The 17,744-nt window shown below is 49.9% G+C and overlaps 1 protein-coding gene across 2 annotated transcripts; it reads left to right on the top strand.

Moving 5' to 3' along the window:
• Positions 1-6,622: 6,622 nt before the first annotated feature.
• On the top strand, positions 6,623-13,668 carry Ltbr (lymphotoxin beta receptor). 2 transcript variants are annotated; one of them, XM_041638433.1, is made up of 10 exons: positions 6,623-6,987; positions 7,080-7,176; positions 7,420-7,545; positions 7,642-7,794; positions 8,137-8,233; positions 8,403-8,482; positions 10,516-10,623; positions 10,861-10,886; positions 11,619-11,835; positions 12,217-13,668. In XM_041638433.1, exons 1-10 carry the CDS (start codon positions 6,865-6,867, stop codon positions 12,456-12,458), a joined length of 1,269 nt encoding a protein of 422 aa, XP_041494367.1. In that variant the 5' UTR covers positions 6,623-6,864; the 3' UTR covers positions 12,459-13,668. The 2 variants fall into 2 exon arrangements, with proteins under 2 accessions (XP_041494367.1, XP_041494375.1); XM_041638441.1 differs by having other exon boundaries at positions 6,625-6,957; positions 12,217-13,667.
• The last annotated feature ends 4,076 nt before the right edge of the window (positions 13,669-17,744 follow it).

Genomic DNA, 17,744 nt, shown 5'->3' with positions numbered 1-17,744 from the left:
ACCCGAGTACTGGCTGAAGGCAGCCTGACAAATAGTTTTCCTCTCAAGGACTCTGTGAGAAAGTCTGATCTGAAGAGCGTGGTGACTCTGGCAAGTCCTGACAGAGTCCAAGAGTGGCTTGGCTTGGAGACCACAGTATTAGGGATCTGGAATGGGCCAGGGCAAACCTGTTGTGAAAAACGGTATTGAGGACTATACTTTGGTCAGAGCCCCATCTCAAATATTACACACACACACACACACACACACACACACACACACACACACTTTCCCTCCCAAACCAGGGGATCCTTCTGTAGCCTATGCTATCCTGGAACTCACAGTGGTGCTCCTGCCTCAGCTTTCCAAGTGCTGGGACTGTGGATACATTGTTGTCATGGTATGGTTTCCCAGCAGGGCAGAAGTACCTAAAACAGCAAAAGCTTCCTGTTGTCCCATTTCTTTCCTTCCCCAGCCCAGAGGGGACCCATTATGACTTGTTCATCGGTTCCATCTCTTTCTATGTGTCTTTTAGACTTACATGTTTGTGGTGTTGTATATTGAGACAGGGTTTCAATGTATAGCCAACCTAAACTTGCTTTATAACTCAGGCTGGCCTTGAATTCATGATCCTCCTGCCTTGGCCTCTTAAGTGCTATGATTACAGATATATATACCTTGCCGGTTTGCACGTATTTCCAAAAAAGAAAAAAAAACTTTAAAAGATCCTATGTGTGACTTATCATATCATAGGCATCACTCTTGGACTTCCATTTTTGTTTGTTTGTTTATTCATTGGTTTGGTTTTGTTTCATTTTTTTCTAGACAAGGCTTCTTTATGTAACAGCTCTGGCTGTCTTGGAACGCCCTTTGTAGACCAGGCTGGCCTCGAATTCACAAGGGATCCACCTTCTTCTGCTTCCCGAGTGCTGGGATAAAAGGCGTGCACCGCCACAGCCTGGTTCCATTTTTGTTTTTAGACTGTTTGTCTTTGAAAGGCACTTTAAAATATATATATATATATATATATATATATATATAATGTATACAATATTCTGTGTGTATGCCTGCAGGCCAGAAGAAGGCACCAGATCCCATTATAGATGGTTGTGAGCTCAGGACCTTTGGAAGAGCAGGCAATGCTCTTAACCTCTGAGCCATCTCTCCAGCCCCTGAAAGGCACTTTTAAGCTGGGCATAGTGGTGCATCCCTTAGAGGCAGGTGAATCTCTATGAGTGGTGTGTCAGGCTGCCTCTTTACAAAGGCCCTGCCCCTGTCTACATCCACCCCGCGCTGGGTACATGGGGGATCGAAGGCCTCAGGACCACCCACGGTTGAGGTGAGTTGTTTCCCAAGTCTGAGGCTCCTTTCCTGACTTCCAGAAGAGTAGACTCTTGTCTGGCATGTCAGGGACATTTTTTTTTTTTTACCTTGTCTCAGAAAGATCCACTTCCCAGGGCTTCCTGTTGCCTCTCCCAGAGCTTCCAAACCATCCCTTAAGTAAGGGGCTGCCTTCCCTGCCCCATGCCAGCCACCCACCAACAGTTAGTTTGGCCATAAACTATGCTGTGGCTAAAGGGGAAGAAGTGAGCCTTCAGGGTCTGCAGGGGGTGGGCATTAGGATTGACAGCTTGTCCTGCCTCTTTATCCCAGAGACAGAAGACTAGATGGAATCACTGTCTCCTCCACACTTCCAAGGAAAGCCTAGCTCAACACCTCCTGATGTTTACTGTTAAGGAACTGGCCCACATGTGCTCCTGTGTTTACATGCACATGCCTACATGTGTGTAGATCATTTCACGAGTTCTTCCAGGACAAGCACCAGGTTAATTTATCTCAGTGACTTCTGTGACTTGTGATTGTTGTTTTTGTTTTGCTTCTGAGATACTTACCGTGGGGCCCACACTACTCTCAAATTCCTGATCCTCCTGCCTCATCCTCCAAGTGCGAAAGTTACAAATGTATGCCTCCCTGCCCAACTTAATGGTCACTACTTGTTGACCCACTCTGCAGATCTTGGCTAGGATCCAAGGTTTATCTTTGACAGAGAGGCTTGTGCACTGGAAAACATCAAACACCTTGACTTCCTCAGATAGCACATTGATTTGTGGTATTTTTTATTGTTTTTATTGAGCTATATGTTTTTCTTCCCTTATTCCTAGATGGAATCACTGTCTTCACTCCCCTCCCTTATTCCCCTCTCCCCTTCTACCCTCTTCCATGATCCCCACGCTCCCAATTTACTCAGGAGATCTTGTCTTTTTTTCCTTCCTATGTAGATCCATGTATGTCTCTCTCTTTGGGTTCTCTTTGTTGCCTGGGTTCTCTAGGGTTGTGGATTATAGGCTGGTGTTTCTTTGCTTTATGTTTAAAAACCACTTATGAGTGAGAACATATATTTGTCTTTCTGGATCTGGGTTACCTTACTCAATATGTTTTTTTTTCTTTTTCTTTTTTTCAAGACAGGGTTTCTCTGGAGCTTTTGGAGCCTGTCCTGGAACTAGCTCTTGTAGACCAGATTGGCCTCGAACTCAAGAGATCTGCCTGCCTCTGCCTCCCAAGTGCTGGGATTAAAGGCGTGAGCCACCACCGCCCAGCTTCAATGTTTTTTTTCTAGATCCATCCATTTGCCTGCAAATTTCAAAATGTCATTATTTTTTACCTCTGTGTAATACTCCTTTGTGTAAATATACCACATTTTCTTTATCCATTCTTCAGCTGAGAGGCATCTAGGTTGTTTCCAGGTTCTGGCTATGACAAATAATGCTGCTATAAACATGGTTGAGCACATGTCCTTGTGGTGTGATTGAGTGTCTTTTGGGTATATACACAAGAGCAGTAGTGCTGGGTCTTGAGGTAGATTGTTTTGATTTGTGGTATGTTAATTTATTGAAATTTCCTCTACTTTTCCCTTTTCAGCTTTTATGCTTTCTAGTATAAAAACAAGTCATTTAAGAACCCCTTTACTCTTAGATTTAGTTCTAACTACAAGGCTGTCTACTATGGCAAAGAGCATCCTTTTTTGCTCCATTATGTGTATAAACCCAATGTGATGGTCCAGAAGATTTCTCTCTGCCGTCCTCAGTTTAGTGACCTGGAAAGATGCTTAGGAGTTCCCTTCGGTCAGTACAGGGCTTAACAACTTCAGCGCTGCTGGCATTCCTAGCCGTGCAACTCCTTGCTGTCTGGGCCTGTCTTGCACTGCAGGTCACAGCAATACCACTGGTCTCTCTGCACTAGGTGACAGTGGGAATTCCAAGCACCTGCAACCTAAGATGTCTTAAGATATTGCCAAATGTCTTCTGGGGAGCAAAGTTACCAAGACTGAGAATAACTAGGTAAGGCTTTGTCCAAACACTGAGACAGTCCACTTCTATGTGCTACATTCATTTCTCAGTGTCTCCCAGCCCAACTGGGTTGACTAAGGGCATCAGTTGGCTAATGGAAGTGTGATGAAGAAGACAGGAGTGTTTGGAGGGACTCATGGGCTGCGGGGAGAAGGGTAGTTCAGTAAGCCTCCGTGAAGAAGGCCTGGGAGAAGAGCCCTTCATGCCTTCTGGGAGTCTCCCCATCTGGTGTGTCCAGTGGACATCGATCAAAGTTTCCAGGAGGTAGGAAAACGCAGAAGAGGAAAGAACAAAGATGATGCGGTGCTCGCTAAGAATTGGAGGGTTTCTCACCCTGAAGTCTCCGCCCTCCTGAAGAAGGTCGGAGGGGCAGTGTAATAACCATTTTGTATTAAGTCCCTGTAGGCTGCCAGGTCTGGTAGCATCTCCCCACCTTTCCGAGTTCTGATTGGGAAAGTGTCCATAGTCCCACATTTACTTGTAGTGATAATTTGTTTGTGTTTTAACAAATCAAGCTTCCCTGGAGATCAGAGTGCAGAGTTAAACCACTAGAGGCCAGCCGTGGTGGCACACACATTTAATCCCAGGAGTTGGGAGACAGATGCAGGTGAATCTGTTTGTTCTAGGCCGCCCTGGGCTCCACGAAATCGATCCAGTCTTTAAGAGAAACAGCTCACAGAAAGCTGGTTCCAGCACTTGGGATCCCGCGGGAAGAGACAGGAGGAGTTCTTTGCAGTCTGAGGTAGCAGTCTGGGGAGGCAGTCTGAGGACAGCATTGCCTGTTTGGTTTCAGGATTCGGAAGAGGTAAAAGGTCTCTAGTGGCTGGCTGCACAGCGTCTCTGATCTCTCAACTTTCACCCCTTAATACCCAACTCCGGTTTTTATTATTAAGACCAATTAGAATTGTGTTACGCTTGCTATATACACATACAAATAAATAAGTAAAAAAATTCAAGTGAAAATCCACTCATCTGTATGTGAAGACTGACAAGCTTTAAGATGCGCACACTATGTGAAGGAGGAAGACCGGCCGTGAGTTAAAGCTAGGTAATGACCACAAGGAGAACCCCAATACTATTTGATCTCTTTTTGGATAGTACATGGGAAGTTTTCTTAATAAAACATAAAAAGAAGAGTGGAATTTACCTAAGACTGCTACATACCTGTTCCTTTATGTTACAGAGAGATCCAAGTGAGTCTAGTCCCTACCCCAGCTCCCTTGGCCTAGAAGGAAGAGAAGCCAGAGCTGGTCTGCTATTAGGTATCTCTTCCCTCACGCCTGGTGGCCTTGGTCTTGGACTACTTGCTAACGGCAGTTGCCAGCAGAGTGTAGCTACTGGGCCTACACCCTGTGAGGAGACAGGGTGACATAAATCCCAGGTAGGTTCCCTCAGTCTTTTCTTTCTTTTTAAATATTTATTTATTTATTATGTATACAATATTCTGTCTGTGTGATCAAGGAACTCAGGACCGCGAGGGGTGCACCCACACACTGAGACAATGGGGATGTTCTATCGGGAACCCACCAAGGCCAGCTGGCCTGGATCTGAAAAAGCCTGGGATAAAACCAGACTCGCTGAACATAGCGGACAATGAGGACTACTGAGAACTCAAGAACAATGGCAATGGGTTTTTGATCCTACTGCACGTACTGGCTTTGTGGGAGCCTAGGCAGTTTGGATGCTCACCTTACTAGACCTGGATGGAGGTGGGGGTTCCTTGGACTTCCCACAGGGCAGGGAACCCTGATTGCTCTTTGGGCTGACGAGGGAGGGGGACTTGATTGGGGGAGGAGGAGGGAAATGGGAGGAGGTGGTGGGGAAGAGACAGAAATCTTTAATAAATAAATAAATTTAAAAAAAAATTCTGTCTGCGTGTATATGCCTGCAGGCCAGAAGAGGGCACCAGATCTCATTACAGATGGTTGTGAGCCACCATGTAGTTGCTGTGAATTGAACTCAGGACCTTTGGAAGAGCAGGCAATGCTCTTAAGAGCAATGGCTCTCTGAGTCACCTCTCAGCCCCCCCCCCTCCCCCAGTCTTTTCTACAACTCACTCCTGTTCCCGAGTCACATGTCTCCCGAAAGCCTGTCTGGATACCTGATCTGCCATGAAGACAGCCAGTTCTCAGGTGAAGACCTCCCCTCGTCCCAAGGAAGTCAGGATGGATGCTGACCTGAGCTGGGATCTGAAATTCAGGCCTGACTGCAGGTAGGTTCTGCCAGAGTAGCCTAGTGTGGACAGCCTTCATTTATTCCCTGAATGTGGACCTGGCATGTGGCCTAAGCCAGATCATGCTAACCTCTGTGAGCCCAGACTCAACATCCTAACCAGGCAATAGGCCAGTCCATAGCCTCACAGGGAGCAGACAGACGGCACAAAGCAGACATTAGTCTTCCTTGAGGGCTCTGTAGCTGCTTCCTGGAAGCGCGGACTGGAATTTGGAGAGTGTGTTGGGTGGGGCTTGGGGGTGTCAGCCAGTGGAAGGGGGAAGAGGGGGCCTCACAAAACTGCAAGCAGCTCTGGGCTAATAAGAGTGGGAAGAAAAAGCCACAACCTTGGAACTGCACTCCTCTGCCTGGCACCCTGAGCAGGTCTTCTCCAGAGGGAAGGCTGGCCTCTCAGGTACAGGCTTATGGGCATGCAAGCTGGAATTGGGCTACCCAGCCCCAGCCCAGAGGTCCCCAACTCACCAGGACCTAGGTTTTCACATCTTTCCCCATTCTCCCTTTAGGAGAGATCCCCAGAGGACAGAAGGACAGGTCCAGGGCCAGCTGCACTCTCTCCAATGTCTTGTGGTGTGCCCAATAGTGTGTGATGTGGGTGGGCCAGCAGGGTGGAGGCCCAGCGGCTTCTTACTGTGGTAGCTTTTCTCTAAAATACAGAGTGGAGCAGGCCCTCAGTTTCTGCCAAGTGGGATGATGGGCCAGGCTCTGCATCTGCTAGCCACCTCTGGGTGTCTCCACCGGGTGCTCTGTCAATCCCTGGTGCATCCGCTTTGCAAATCTGGCACCCAGCTGCCCACTGCTCTGCCTCAACATCCATGTGTTCCCAGGTCAGCTCTGCCCCAGGCTGTCGGTGGTCGGCTTGACAGACGGCGGCTAGTTACGGACTCTGCCGCCCCTTTTCCGCCAGCGGGTGTTCCTGATCTGCAGCCCCTCTGAGGGCCAGGCTTAAGAAGAAAGGTGGAGGCCCGGGTTCCGGGCCTGCAGCTCTCACGTGCTTTCCCGGCCACCCCCCTCCCGCCCTGCGTCGAGGCGGCCAAGCCTGTTCCTCTTCCCCGGTCGCGATTGCGACAGGCCGGCCTCTGCTCCCAGAGCTCCCTGCCCCCGCCCCCGGCCGGCTCTCTCCACTCCCACTTCCTGAGCCCGGCGCTGGAGCCCTGGAGGCCAGGCCCGGCCGCTCCCGGCCCCCGGGGGCACGTCGGCCCAGCCGCCAGGCTTGGGAAGTCGTGGCCAACGCTGCTCAGGACGTCCGGGCTTCCCACCTTCCTCCCAGGCCTCCACCCGGTCTGGTCAGCCGACCCGAAAGGCCGCCATGCGCCTGCCTGGGGCCTCTCCCTGCGGCCTGGTCTGGGGGCCACTTCTGCTGGGACTCTGCGGGATCCTGATGGCAGCCCAGCCCCTGCTGGTGAGGGAGGGGCTAGGTGGGATGGGCCAGGTGAGAAAGAGGGCCTGGGCAAATTTCTCTCCAGCCCTTCTTCCCACAGAGCTGACCCTGCCTTGTTCTCTGTCTCCGCCTCCCCCTGGAAGGTGCCCCCGTATCGCATAGAAAACCAAACTTGCTGGGATCAGGAGAAGGAATACTACGAGCCTAAGCATCAAGTCTGCTGCTCCCGCTGTCCCCCAGGTGAGAACAGTGGCCCCAGGAAGCCCGGGTGGTAGAGGTGGGTCCGAATGACACCAACACTGGTAAACCTAGATGGGAGAGAGAGACGGGAGAAGCATTAGCCATTGTCACACGGCCACTGAGACTTGAAGAGGTGGCTGCATAGCCATGAAGACGGGATGGGGACAAAGAGGCCAAGGAGGGGCTCTGTGGCGTGCAGCGAGTGGCGGAGATAGACTCCTGATACCCCTCTTCCCCTCCCAGGCAAGTTTGTCTCCGCTGTATGCAGCCACAGCCAAGACACAGCTTGCGAGACTTGCCCCGATAATTACTACAATGAATACTGGAACCATCTCTCCATCTGCCAGCTCTGCCGCTCTTGTGACGCTGGTGAGTGGGGATCCACCTGGATGATGGATACAGCTGCGACCCCGGCCCCTCTCTGCCCCAGTCCCTCTCTGACTCTCCCTCTCCTCTCCCTCCCAGTGCTGGGCTTCGAGGAGGTTGCCGCTTGCGCCAGTGATCGAAAACCTGAGTGTCGCTGTAAGCCAGGGATGACCTGTGTGTATCTGGACAATGAGTGTGTGCACTGCGAGCAACCTGTAGTGTGCCAGCCTGGCACCGAAGCCGAGGTTACAGGTCAGAGGTCACTGAAGGCAGCCAGTGAAAGGAGGCTAGGAGCTCTGCAAGGTGTCCTTTGGGGACTCCCCACTGGAGTTCTCTTTGACAGAAAATATCGTTCCTTGCAAAAGGCTCACAGGCTGGGGTCTGCCAAGTCATGAATTGGGACAGGTGTGAGGTACTTAGAAGGTGGCTCCTGTCAGCATTGGGGAAGCCTGGGGAAATGGGCAGGCTAAAGCCAAGCTGGGAAGGTAACAGTTATATTGGCATGAAGGCTTGGCATGAAGGAGGCATCAAGAAGCCCACAGCTAGGCTCACACTTGTCCACTCACTCTGACTGGCCTGCCTTTCTTTTGCCAGATGAAGCTATGGATACTGACATCGCCTGTGTCCCCTGCAAGCCAGGATATTTCCAGAACACTTCTTCCCCTACAGCCCGCTGCCAACCCCATACCAGGTGAGAGTGCCCCTTCCCAGACTTCCACCCAACTCCAGGAAGCCCTACTGTTGTCATTCCCGTCATCTTTGGCTTCATATGCTCGCCTGGCCATTCCCACACCATGTGTTCCTAGAGCACCAGGTACCAAGGAGAACAGCAAGAGCTCACAGTCCTGTTTCCTCCACAGATGTGAGACCCAGGGCCTGGTGGAGGTGGCTCCAGGCAGTGCCAGCTCTGACACCATCTGTAGAAATCCATCAGAGCCAGGTGAGAGGTGGGGCTGAGGTCCAAAAGGCAGGATCTGGGGGAAACGCCTCGTCTTCCTCATCCAGAAAAACGGGGAAATGTGCATCTTTCCTCCCAGGATTAGGTCAAGAAAGAAACATTCCTTCTAAAGCCATTGGAGGAGGCTGGCATAGTGGCAGGGTGCTTGCCTGGGATGCATGAGGCCCTAGGTTTGAACCTAAGTGCCACCTAAAGAAGAAACAAGACTTGGAAAGCTAGGTGTGGTGGCATACCCATTTCATCCCCAGCACTTAGAGGATCGAGGCAGGAGGATCAAGAGTTTGGGGGCAGCCTGGGCTCCTGAGTGAGACTGTCTCGGGGGTGGGAATAGACTATATTCTTACACACTATAAAAATTACATCTGCTATGCTAGGAAACGCCCGTGTGCTGCGATGTAATTCCGGCTGACTCTGTCATTATCCTGAAGTCCCTTCCATTCTCGGCCTCCCCGCAGGATTCCTTTCCTAACCGAATACCTCATTGTTCAGTTACACACGATGAGGAGTCATGCTCCTCATCTGACTCTTTCTAGGTTTCTCTTGGTTTCCCGTCTTCTAGGAAGCTCACGGGTTTCCCAGCCTGGTGGCTGACTGAGGGTTGTTCTGAAGACTGTAACCATTGCTAACTGGCAGAATGGAGTAGCATTTCTGAATGGGCAGAGATTTGTGGTTATAGCTTCCAGGTATTGCGAGCTACCCCGAGCCCCTCAGTGATCCCACTTACTCTGCTCAATAATTCTGTAAAGTGGAGTTGTTCACCCTCACCGATGGGAAGAGGAAACTGAGGCATTAAATGGTTTGCCTGAGATCACCCCCCGGGGTAGGGGTGGGGTGTAAATCTTGTGATTTGCGTCTGTGTCTGAGTCTTTCTCACATGGGGCCCGTTTATAAGGTACACGTGCTATAAAACTTTTTGAGAATGTGTCCCAGGTGTGGTGGCACATGCCTGTCACCCCTGCACTGGGAGGTGGAGGCAGGACTTTGAGGTTGGGCCTGATGAGACCTGATCTCTGAGAGAGGGAGCAGGGAGAGAGGATAAAAATTAACTAAACTTCACCCACTGAACTTAGAGCCCTTCTCCTCTTACGTCTCCGTCTGGCTCCGTTCCTATGCATTTCTAGTTGTATATTTTTTTTTCTTTACTAAGAGTGGAGTAATAAAAGTGTTTATCATGTGACATTTTTTGAGGGGGGAGTTGACACACGTTGAGTAGATGCGAACCGCTGAGCTATCCCCCATCGCCTATATCCTAGCCTTTTAGTTAACAGTGATCATAAATATTTTCCTATGACCTCTCAGAAATTCTCAACTCTGCATCAAATGTCAAGGACAGACATCACTGTCACTAGCATTCCAGAGCTAGGGTTTTAGCCAGTGGGTCTGTTAACTGCTTCTTTTACATCTGACAGACCAGTGCTTGAATAGGCAAACTGACTTAAAAGACAGGCTCCTAGGTGTGCAGACTCCTGGTTCAGTTTCTCTCCGTGACTTGGCATTCTTCCCTCCCTTCAGCCACAGCTGTGGGTGAATCAGTGTGGGCAAGCCTGGGAAACCAAAGTCCTCTCTCTCTGCCGCTTTCCTTCCTGAGCCCCGCCATGTGCAAAGGAGTGGGCAGCTTGGAACTCTTACTCTCCCCGAGAGCCATAGACTGGGCTCAGAAGTAAGGTTCTCACAGGCGCAATCTCAGGTCCGGTTACAGAACCGGGGCTCTCCCCCTTAGACCCAAACTCCACCTCCCCTCCCTGCTGCCTTTCACATACTTCTGGCCTTGAAAACCAGCAGTCAAAGCATCCTTCATGTACTGACTGCAAGCGTTCTAGACATCACCACTCAGGGCAGTCCCTCATGTGGTCAAGAGATCCTTCCCGAAGTCAGCCTCCGTCCCTTGTCACAGTAAATGGCTCCAAAGAGGGAAAAGGCTGCCTGATGTCTGGGAGAAGCACCCCCCATCCTCACCCCCTACCTCCCCCACCCCCGTCCTCTGGTGGCCTCACTCTTGTCTGCCTTCCTGGCAGGAACAATGCTGCTGCTGGCCGTTCTGCTGCCACTGGTCTGTCTTCTGCTCTTCAGCACCACCCTGGCCTGCACCTGGATGAGGCACCCCTCTCTCTGCAGAAAGCTGGGTAGGAAGGAGACACGTGGAGGTGGCAGTGGAGGGGAGGGATATTCAAGGACAAACTCTGGTGCACAAGGCTCTTGGGTGCTGGATACTCTCTCTAGCCTCTCATGCCGAGGCTAGAGATGAGGGTAGCTGTACTGACTTCCGCTAGGACCCTAGGGTTGGCAGCACACGGTGGTGGGGACAGGGGTTGAAGGTTAGGAACTGCAGGCCTCTCAACCCGTTTTGGTTTTCATTTCAGGTACTCTGCTCAAGCGACATCCAGAGGTAAAGGAGTAGAAGAACTCAGCAAGGAGGGGCGGGGCGGCGAGGTCAGGAAGGTGTACTCCGTTCATTCCACTGATTGCTTGCTGAGAGGCCTTGTTCCAGCCGCCATGCCTGGCACCAGCATACAGGCTGAGGAAGAGCCTCCCTCCCTGGAGTCTGCGAAAGAATAAAATTCAAAGGCTGGGATGTTAGGGCCCTTAGCTAGCATGTACAAGGACCTGGGCTCCGTTGCCAGTATCACCGAGGGGTGGCACAATCACAATTGTACCATCACGGCACTTGGAGACTGAGACAGAAGGCTCACCATGAGTTTGTGGCCAGCCTGGGGTTCTATAGTGAAATTCAGGGCAGCCTGGGCTAGAATAAGAGCCTGTCTCAAACACAACAAAACCATGACAGCAATAATAATGATATATAAAGAATAATTGTGTATCAGGTGGCAGCCGTAATGAAAGTGAGCTGGCCAGTGAGTGGCAGGTGGGCAGGGAAGGCCTCTCGGATGCACTGGTGACTCGAGCAGGGAGTTGAAGAAATAAGGGAGCTAACGAGGGGACTCTTGAAGAAAGTGCTCTAGGAACTGGAGAAGCATCGAGTGCAAAGGTCCTGAGGCATGGTGAGGCACAGATGCAGACAACGAATGCATTGCCAGAACACAAGGGAAAGGGCGTGGGGACTAAGGTACAATGAAGTCTAGCCTCTGATGTCGGCTGCTTCTCTCTTTCTCTTCTACAGGGAGAAGAATCTCCCCCCTGCCCCCCTCCAAGAGCCAACCCAGATTTCCCTGACCTGGCCGAGCCACTACTACCCACATCTGGGGACTTGTCCCCAGCCCCTGCTGGACCCCCAGTTACCCCAGTCTTGGAGGAAGTGGTGCTTCAACAGCAGAGTCCCCTGGTCCAGGCTAGGGAGCTGGAGACTGAGCCCGGGGAACACAGCCAGGTGGCCCACGGTGAGCTGGACAAGCCATGGGGAGAAAGGAGTGTGGGGAGGAAGGGAGGGATGGCAGTGGTTGACAGGGAAAAAGAATAAGGTCCAGATGAAATAAAAAGATCCAGAGGCAAAACAGAAGGGAAGAGTCTGAGAGAAACAGAGGAGTGTGTTCAGCACCTCAGAGAGCTATAGAGAAGCTGGGATGTGGGCACACCTGCATCCCCAGCACTGGAAACAGGAGGACCAGGATATCAGAGCCATCCTTCACTACACAGCCATTTTAGGCCAGCCTGGGCTATGTGAGACTCTGACTCAGAGGAAGGAATAGCAAATGAGAGGTGGAATTGCGAGGAAGGAGAATTCCGGAAATACCCTTCTCATTTCGCCTTCTCTCCCACAGGTGCAAATGGCATTCATGTGACCGGAGGTTCCGTGACTGTCACTGGCAATATCTATATATACAATGGGCCAGTGCTGGGGGGAACACGGGGTCCTGGAGATCCCCCCGCTTCCCCTGACCCTCCATACCCCACTCCTGAAGAAGGAGCCCCTGATCCTTCTGTGCTCTCCACACCTTACCAGGAAGATGGCAAAGCTTGGCATCTGGCTGAGACAGAGACACTAGGGTGCCATGCCCTCTGACAGGGCCGAGGAACCTACATGCCGCCTGATGCCTGATGGTATCTGAGAAAGGCAAGGAGGACAGAGAGTCCAGCACCTTCTCCTCGAGGCTGCTCTACCCACCAGAACTCACAGGGTCTGGGGAGGCTCTGAGAAGCAGAAGCCTAAGAGACTAAGCCTCAGACACCTCTTCAGAGCAGAACCGGACACTGGCAAGGCACAGTGCCTGCCCAGGACTGACTACTGTCTGAGCGAGACTGAGACTTTGTGGCGGACCCACCAGTCCCAGAGGCTGCACACATTCAGCCTCAGACACAGGCAAGGCTTGTGACCCTAGCCGCTGCCCACCATGCCTCCCTGCCCCTTAAACATGGCAAAGGAGGGAACAGGTCACAGGGTCAGTGGCAAGGACATCCCCGGGACCTTGCAAGGCTTCATGGTGCTCATCCTCAACTTTCACAGGCCTTGAGGACTCATACCATGTGGACCAAGACAGACCCTGGGTGAAGATAAAGCCACGTGGAGGAGCATCCCTCCCTTGCTCCTGGGGGAGAGGATGGTGAGACAGTGAGAGTGGGGGGTTGGGTATCGTTATCAGGTATCCAGGAGAACAGGAGAAAAATGGCAAGTGTATTTATAAATTGTAACCACCTGCAAATAAAGTCAAGATTGAGAGCCTTTCTCGGGTTTTATAGAGAAACACTAGACCATTAGGACAAAATCAACGGCAAAGTTGAAGACACAAAAATATCGTCCTTCAAAGGTGCTCCTGGAAGGGGTCCCTAGGATTGGTTCAGAGAGTGTCCATATTAAGCACCAGTGTCTGAGTATTTGCAGAGAAATATTGTAGGCATTCAAAACACCTACAATATGGACCGACTTGGTCCTCTCAGAAACCGAGGCATGTACTCCCTTGACACAGGAGAAGACAGACTCAGAGGGAGTCATTTGTGCAAGTCAGCTGCAAATGGCAAGGGGTTTGTGCCCAAGTAGCCCTGCATAAATGTCTTTCAGTGGTCCTGTCTTTCACAGGCAGCAAATCTCAGCACACACCCAAACATCCAGCTGTGCACAGTGGAAATCAGGGTTGGCGGAAAGGATTAATTGGGTGCTCTATATCCACCGTGAGGGAGGCCAACTTCAGCTCAATTGGAGAACAGAAATCTGGGCTAGCTGAATCCTTTTAGCTCAGAGGGAGCAGTCAGTGTGTGTGTGTGTGTGTGTGTGTGTGTGTGTGTGTGTGTTTATTAAAAATTAATAATAAAAAACTGTAATGTCTCTTGCCCCTTCATTGGTAAATGCTTGCTGCTCATGTATGTATCCACCATACCACCCGGCAGAGGTGACCCAGAGCCTGACAGATTGCTCAGAGCTGACTGTTCCTTCCATAAAAGGCAACTCTTGTGGATCCAAGTGTTAGGAGCTCAGTGGCTGGCCTTCATCAAGACGGTATGGCAAGAAAACACACATCCCAGGAGTCTGAGTGGATGGGTTATTTAAGGTTGACTATGAGAACTGGATCCAACTTCCTTCTGCACAGAGCAATGCTTGGCCACATCGTCACCAAGATAAATCTCTGTCATGCTGGAGCCGGATGACACTGATCCTTAATAATCATTCCAATGTGTTAGATTTTTAAAATTACTACAAGCTGTTCAATAAAATTAAGTGGGGGAGGACTCAAAGAAATAGTATTCCTGGGCCATCAGGACGGCTCAGCAGGTAAGGGCGCTGGATGCCAAGGATGCCAAGCCTGATGACCAACTCTGATCTGCAGAACCCGCATGGTAAAAGTAGAGAAACGGACTCCTAAAAACCGTTCTCTAATCTCCATGTTCTCTCTCTCTCTCTCTCTCTCACACACACACACACACACACACACACACACACACACTGAGGGCTACACACACACACACACAGAGGACTATGCCTGTCTACACTGTACTAGTAAGGAACAAACTCTTGTTGGTTGGTTTCCGAATTGAGTATACAGATTGATTAGGAAAAGCCGACATCTTCGTGGGGTTGGCTCTTCCTGTCAGAAATGCAACACACCTGTCTGTCTGCTGGTTCTTTTCTGTTTGCATCCGACAGTAGCACCTCGGTCCTTCCTCACCTCCTCTTGTCTTGTTCATTCCTAGGTGTGTTTATCATTATTAAGTACTATAGAAATGAGACAATTCAATTTATTTTTTGTTTTGACATTTTGATTGATTGATTGGTTGGTTGGTTGGTTGGTTGATTGGTTGGTTTTTCAAGACAAGGTTTCTCTGTGTAACCCATGACTGTCCTGGAACTCACAGAGATCCTCCTGCTTCTGCCTCCTGAGCGATGGAATTAAAGATGTGCACCTCCACCACCCTGTTTGGAAAGAGGGAGTCTTAATTGAGAAAACGTCTCCATAAGATTGGTCTGTAGGTAAGTCTGTGTGGCATTTTCTTAGGAGGGCCCAGCGTACTGTGGGCGGTACACCTTTGGGCAGGTGGCCCCGGAGAGCATAAGCAAGCAGGCTGTATTGGCCATGGAACAAGCCAGGAAGGCAGCGCTCCTCCATGGCCTCTGCTCCAGATCCTGCCTCTAGGTCCCTGCCCTGAGTTCCTGCCCTGACTTCCCTCAAGGATGGATTTATGAGCTGTAAGTTGAAAAAACCTTTTCCTCCCAAGTTGCTTTTGGTCATGATGTTTTATCAAAGTAAGAGAATCCTAACTGGGACAAACAACAAAAACAAGAATAAACCAAAACCAACCAACAAAAAGCATATACTTTGGGACTACCGATAAGGCTCGACTGTTGAGAACACTTGCTATGCTTGCAGAAGACCCAGGTTTAATTCCAAGCACCTACATCAGGCAGCTCACCACGGCCTGTTACCCTTGCTCTAGCGGATTGGATGCCTTCTTTTGGCCTCCATGGACACTGCATGCACATGGGACACATACAGACAAGCAAGCACTCAAGCATATACATAAATAAGAAGAATTTTTTTAAAATGTAAGCACACACTTATGTAAGCACATACTTGTTCATGTTTGTTCCACCACGACCCTCGCGTTTAGCATGTTCTCATTCAATGGGAATTTAAACAGATGTATTGGTTTTGCTATATTAAGGAAGTATCCATGTCTTAGCATTTTATCCAAATCAGACGGCCAGCGAATGAGGAGAGACTGGGCAGAAGCTACTGGATCAGGGGTGTTGGTGAGAGGAGATTTTGGGGTGCCCTGTGCAGAGAGAGTCAGCAGGACGTGCTGATGAGCTGGCATCCCGGCTCTCTCTCACTCACGGACTGGGCCTGGTGGATTGTTAAACGAATCTGAGCCGCACTTTCAAAGTTCACATTTGGAAAGCATTAAGTGCTTTCTATGTAGCAGTCGTTTTAAGATAAAATAGCCAACAAAACAAACTTGGTTGAGGACTTCCTGGAGTTTGTGTAATAACTGCAGAGAGATAAGCACTGAGAAGCACAGGACTGGGATTTGATGGAGGCCGGAAGGTCAGGAAATGCCTGGTAGAGCCTGCTAGAGGCATGAACCCGAACCCGCATCCCCGCAACCCCGAGAGTAATGAAAGGGCTCACCGGGGAGAGCCATGAAGGAGAGGAGGGAATGGCTGGTGAAGGCCCTGGGACGGAAGGAACCATCTGCCTGGCGCTGGGGAGCTTGGTTCCAGGGAGCTGAAGCGGGAAAGGTAAACAGGAAGCAGGTTGCCCAGACAGACAAACTGTAATAAGAGTTTGGGACTTTACCCTGGGAGCAGTAAGAAGACACTGAACTTTTCCCCCAATGTAGTAAAATGTAGAAAGTGTACAGTGTTCAAGTTAGAGCCTGAAAGGCTGCTGACACTGGTTTAGGCAGCTAAAACACTTGTTTTGTATCTTCCTAGCCACTGAGCCGTTTCTCTAGCCCCTCATAAAAGAAAATGTAATGTAAAAAACTATAAAGACTGTTTCAAGGTTATATTCATGTAAGTATTCTAGAAGATACGATTTCATGCCCCCTGATACCCAGTAATTCCTTTTTTCCCCCAGGCAGAGTTTTTCTGTGTAACAACTCTGGCTGTCCTGGAACTTTGTAGACCAGACTGACTTTGAACACACAGAGATCTGCGTGGCTCTCTTAGGGTGTAAAGGCATGTGCTACCACTGCCTGGCTCAATAACTCTTTTAAGATTAAAAAAATGATGATTTTTAATTCTGTGTAGGTGTGTGTGTCTGCATGTGGGCACCCACTTAGACCAGAGACCCTGGATTCCCTGGGCTGGAACCACAAGTGATTGTGAGCCCCCTGACATGGATGCGGAGAACCAAACTTGGGTCTTCTGGAAAAGCAGCCAGAGCTCTTACCTTCTGAGCTGTCTCTCCAGCCCAATCCCTCAATAGTTCTCATTGCTGGGACCCCAGTTTATATTCCAGCAGACATGTGATATTTGGGATTTAGGGTAGCCCACAGAGAGATCTGCTTTCTCTCTTCATCTAGTACTGAGGATGGAATCCAGGTTGCATGCTAAAGAAAACATTCCACCACTGAGTTCCAACCCTACCTTGGCGACTTTTTAAAGTTTTAATATTATCATTAAATTGCCCAACTAGTTTCAAATGTGTGGTCTTCCTGCCTCGGTCTCCTGAGAGCTAGAAAGGTGTGCCACCCCTTCAAGGTTTTAAAATTCATTTCACTTATTTTTATTTATTATTATTTTTACACACAGTGTGGTCATTCGACAACTTTGTGGATCTGGTTCTCTCCTACTTTTTTATGCGGGTTCCAGGGATGGGACTCAGGTTGGCAGGCACCAGGCATATTCGGCAAGTGGTTTAACCTGTCAAGCTATCTGCTGGCCCTTTATTTTCATTTTTTTATTACTTCAAAAACTATTTATTAAGAAACCAGGGAGATGGTTTAGTGGGTAAAGGCACTTGCCACCAAGACTGGTGACGAGGCTTTGATCCTTAGAACCCACATTGTGTATAGAGAGAATCAACTTCCATAGGTTGCCCTCTTATCTCTACATGCACGCACACACACACACACACACACACACACACACACCAAACAAATGGGTACTTTTTTTAAAGGAAAAGGAAAAAATAGGTACTGTGTTGCTGCAGACTGAAGAGATCCTTGTGCATGAAAGAAAGCAGTCTGCAGCCGGGCAATAGTGCACACCTTCAACCTCAGTGCCCTGAGACACAAACAGGCGGATCTGTGAGTTCAAGGCCAGCCTGGTCTACAGAGTGAGTTCCAGGGGAGTCAAGGGTGCACAGTGAAACCCTGTCACACACACACACACACAACCCACAGCCGGGCAATA

Source organism: Microtus oregoni, unplaced genomic scaffold, assembly GCF_018167655.1.
Source record: "Microtus oregoni isolate MIOR12 unplaced genomic scaffold, Mior012 000002F_ref0000024, whole genome shotgun sequence".
In the NCBI taxonomy this organism is placed as follows: domain Eukaryota; kingdom Metazoa; phylum Chordata; class Mammalia; order Rodentia; family Cricetidae; genus Microtus; species Microtus oregoni.
This window is presented reverse-complemented; position numbering and strand designations above follow the sequence as displayed.

Coding starts and splice junctions, on each gene's coding strand:
- Ltbr (XM_041638433.1), top strand. CDS start 6,865: ATGCGCCTGCCTGGGGCCTCTCCCTGCGGCCTGGTCTGGGGGCCACTT. Junction 7,546..7,641: donor CTGCCGCTCTTGTGACGCTG/GTGAGTGGGGAT, acceptor TCTCCCTCCCAG/TGCTGGGCTTCGAGGAGGTT. Junction 10,624..10,860: donor CTCTCTCTGCAGAAAGCTGG/GTAGGAAGGAGA, acceptor TTTTCATTTCAG/GTACTCTGCTCAAGCGACAT.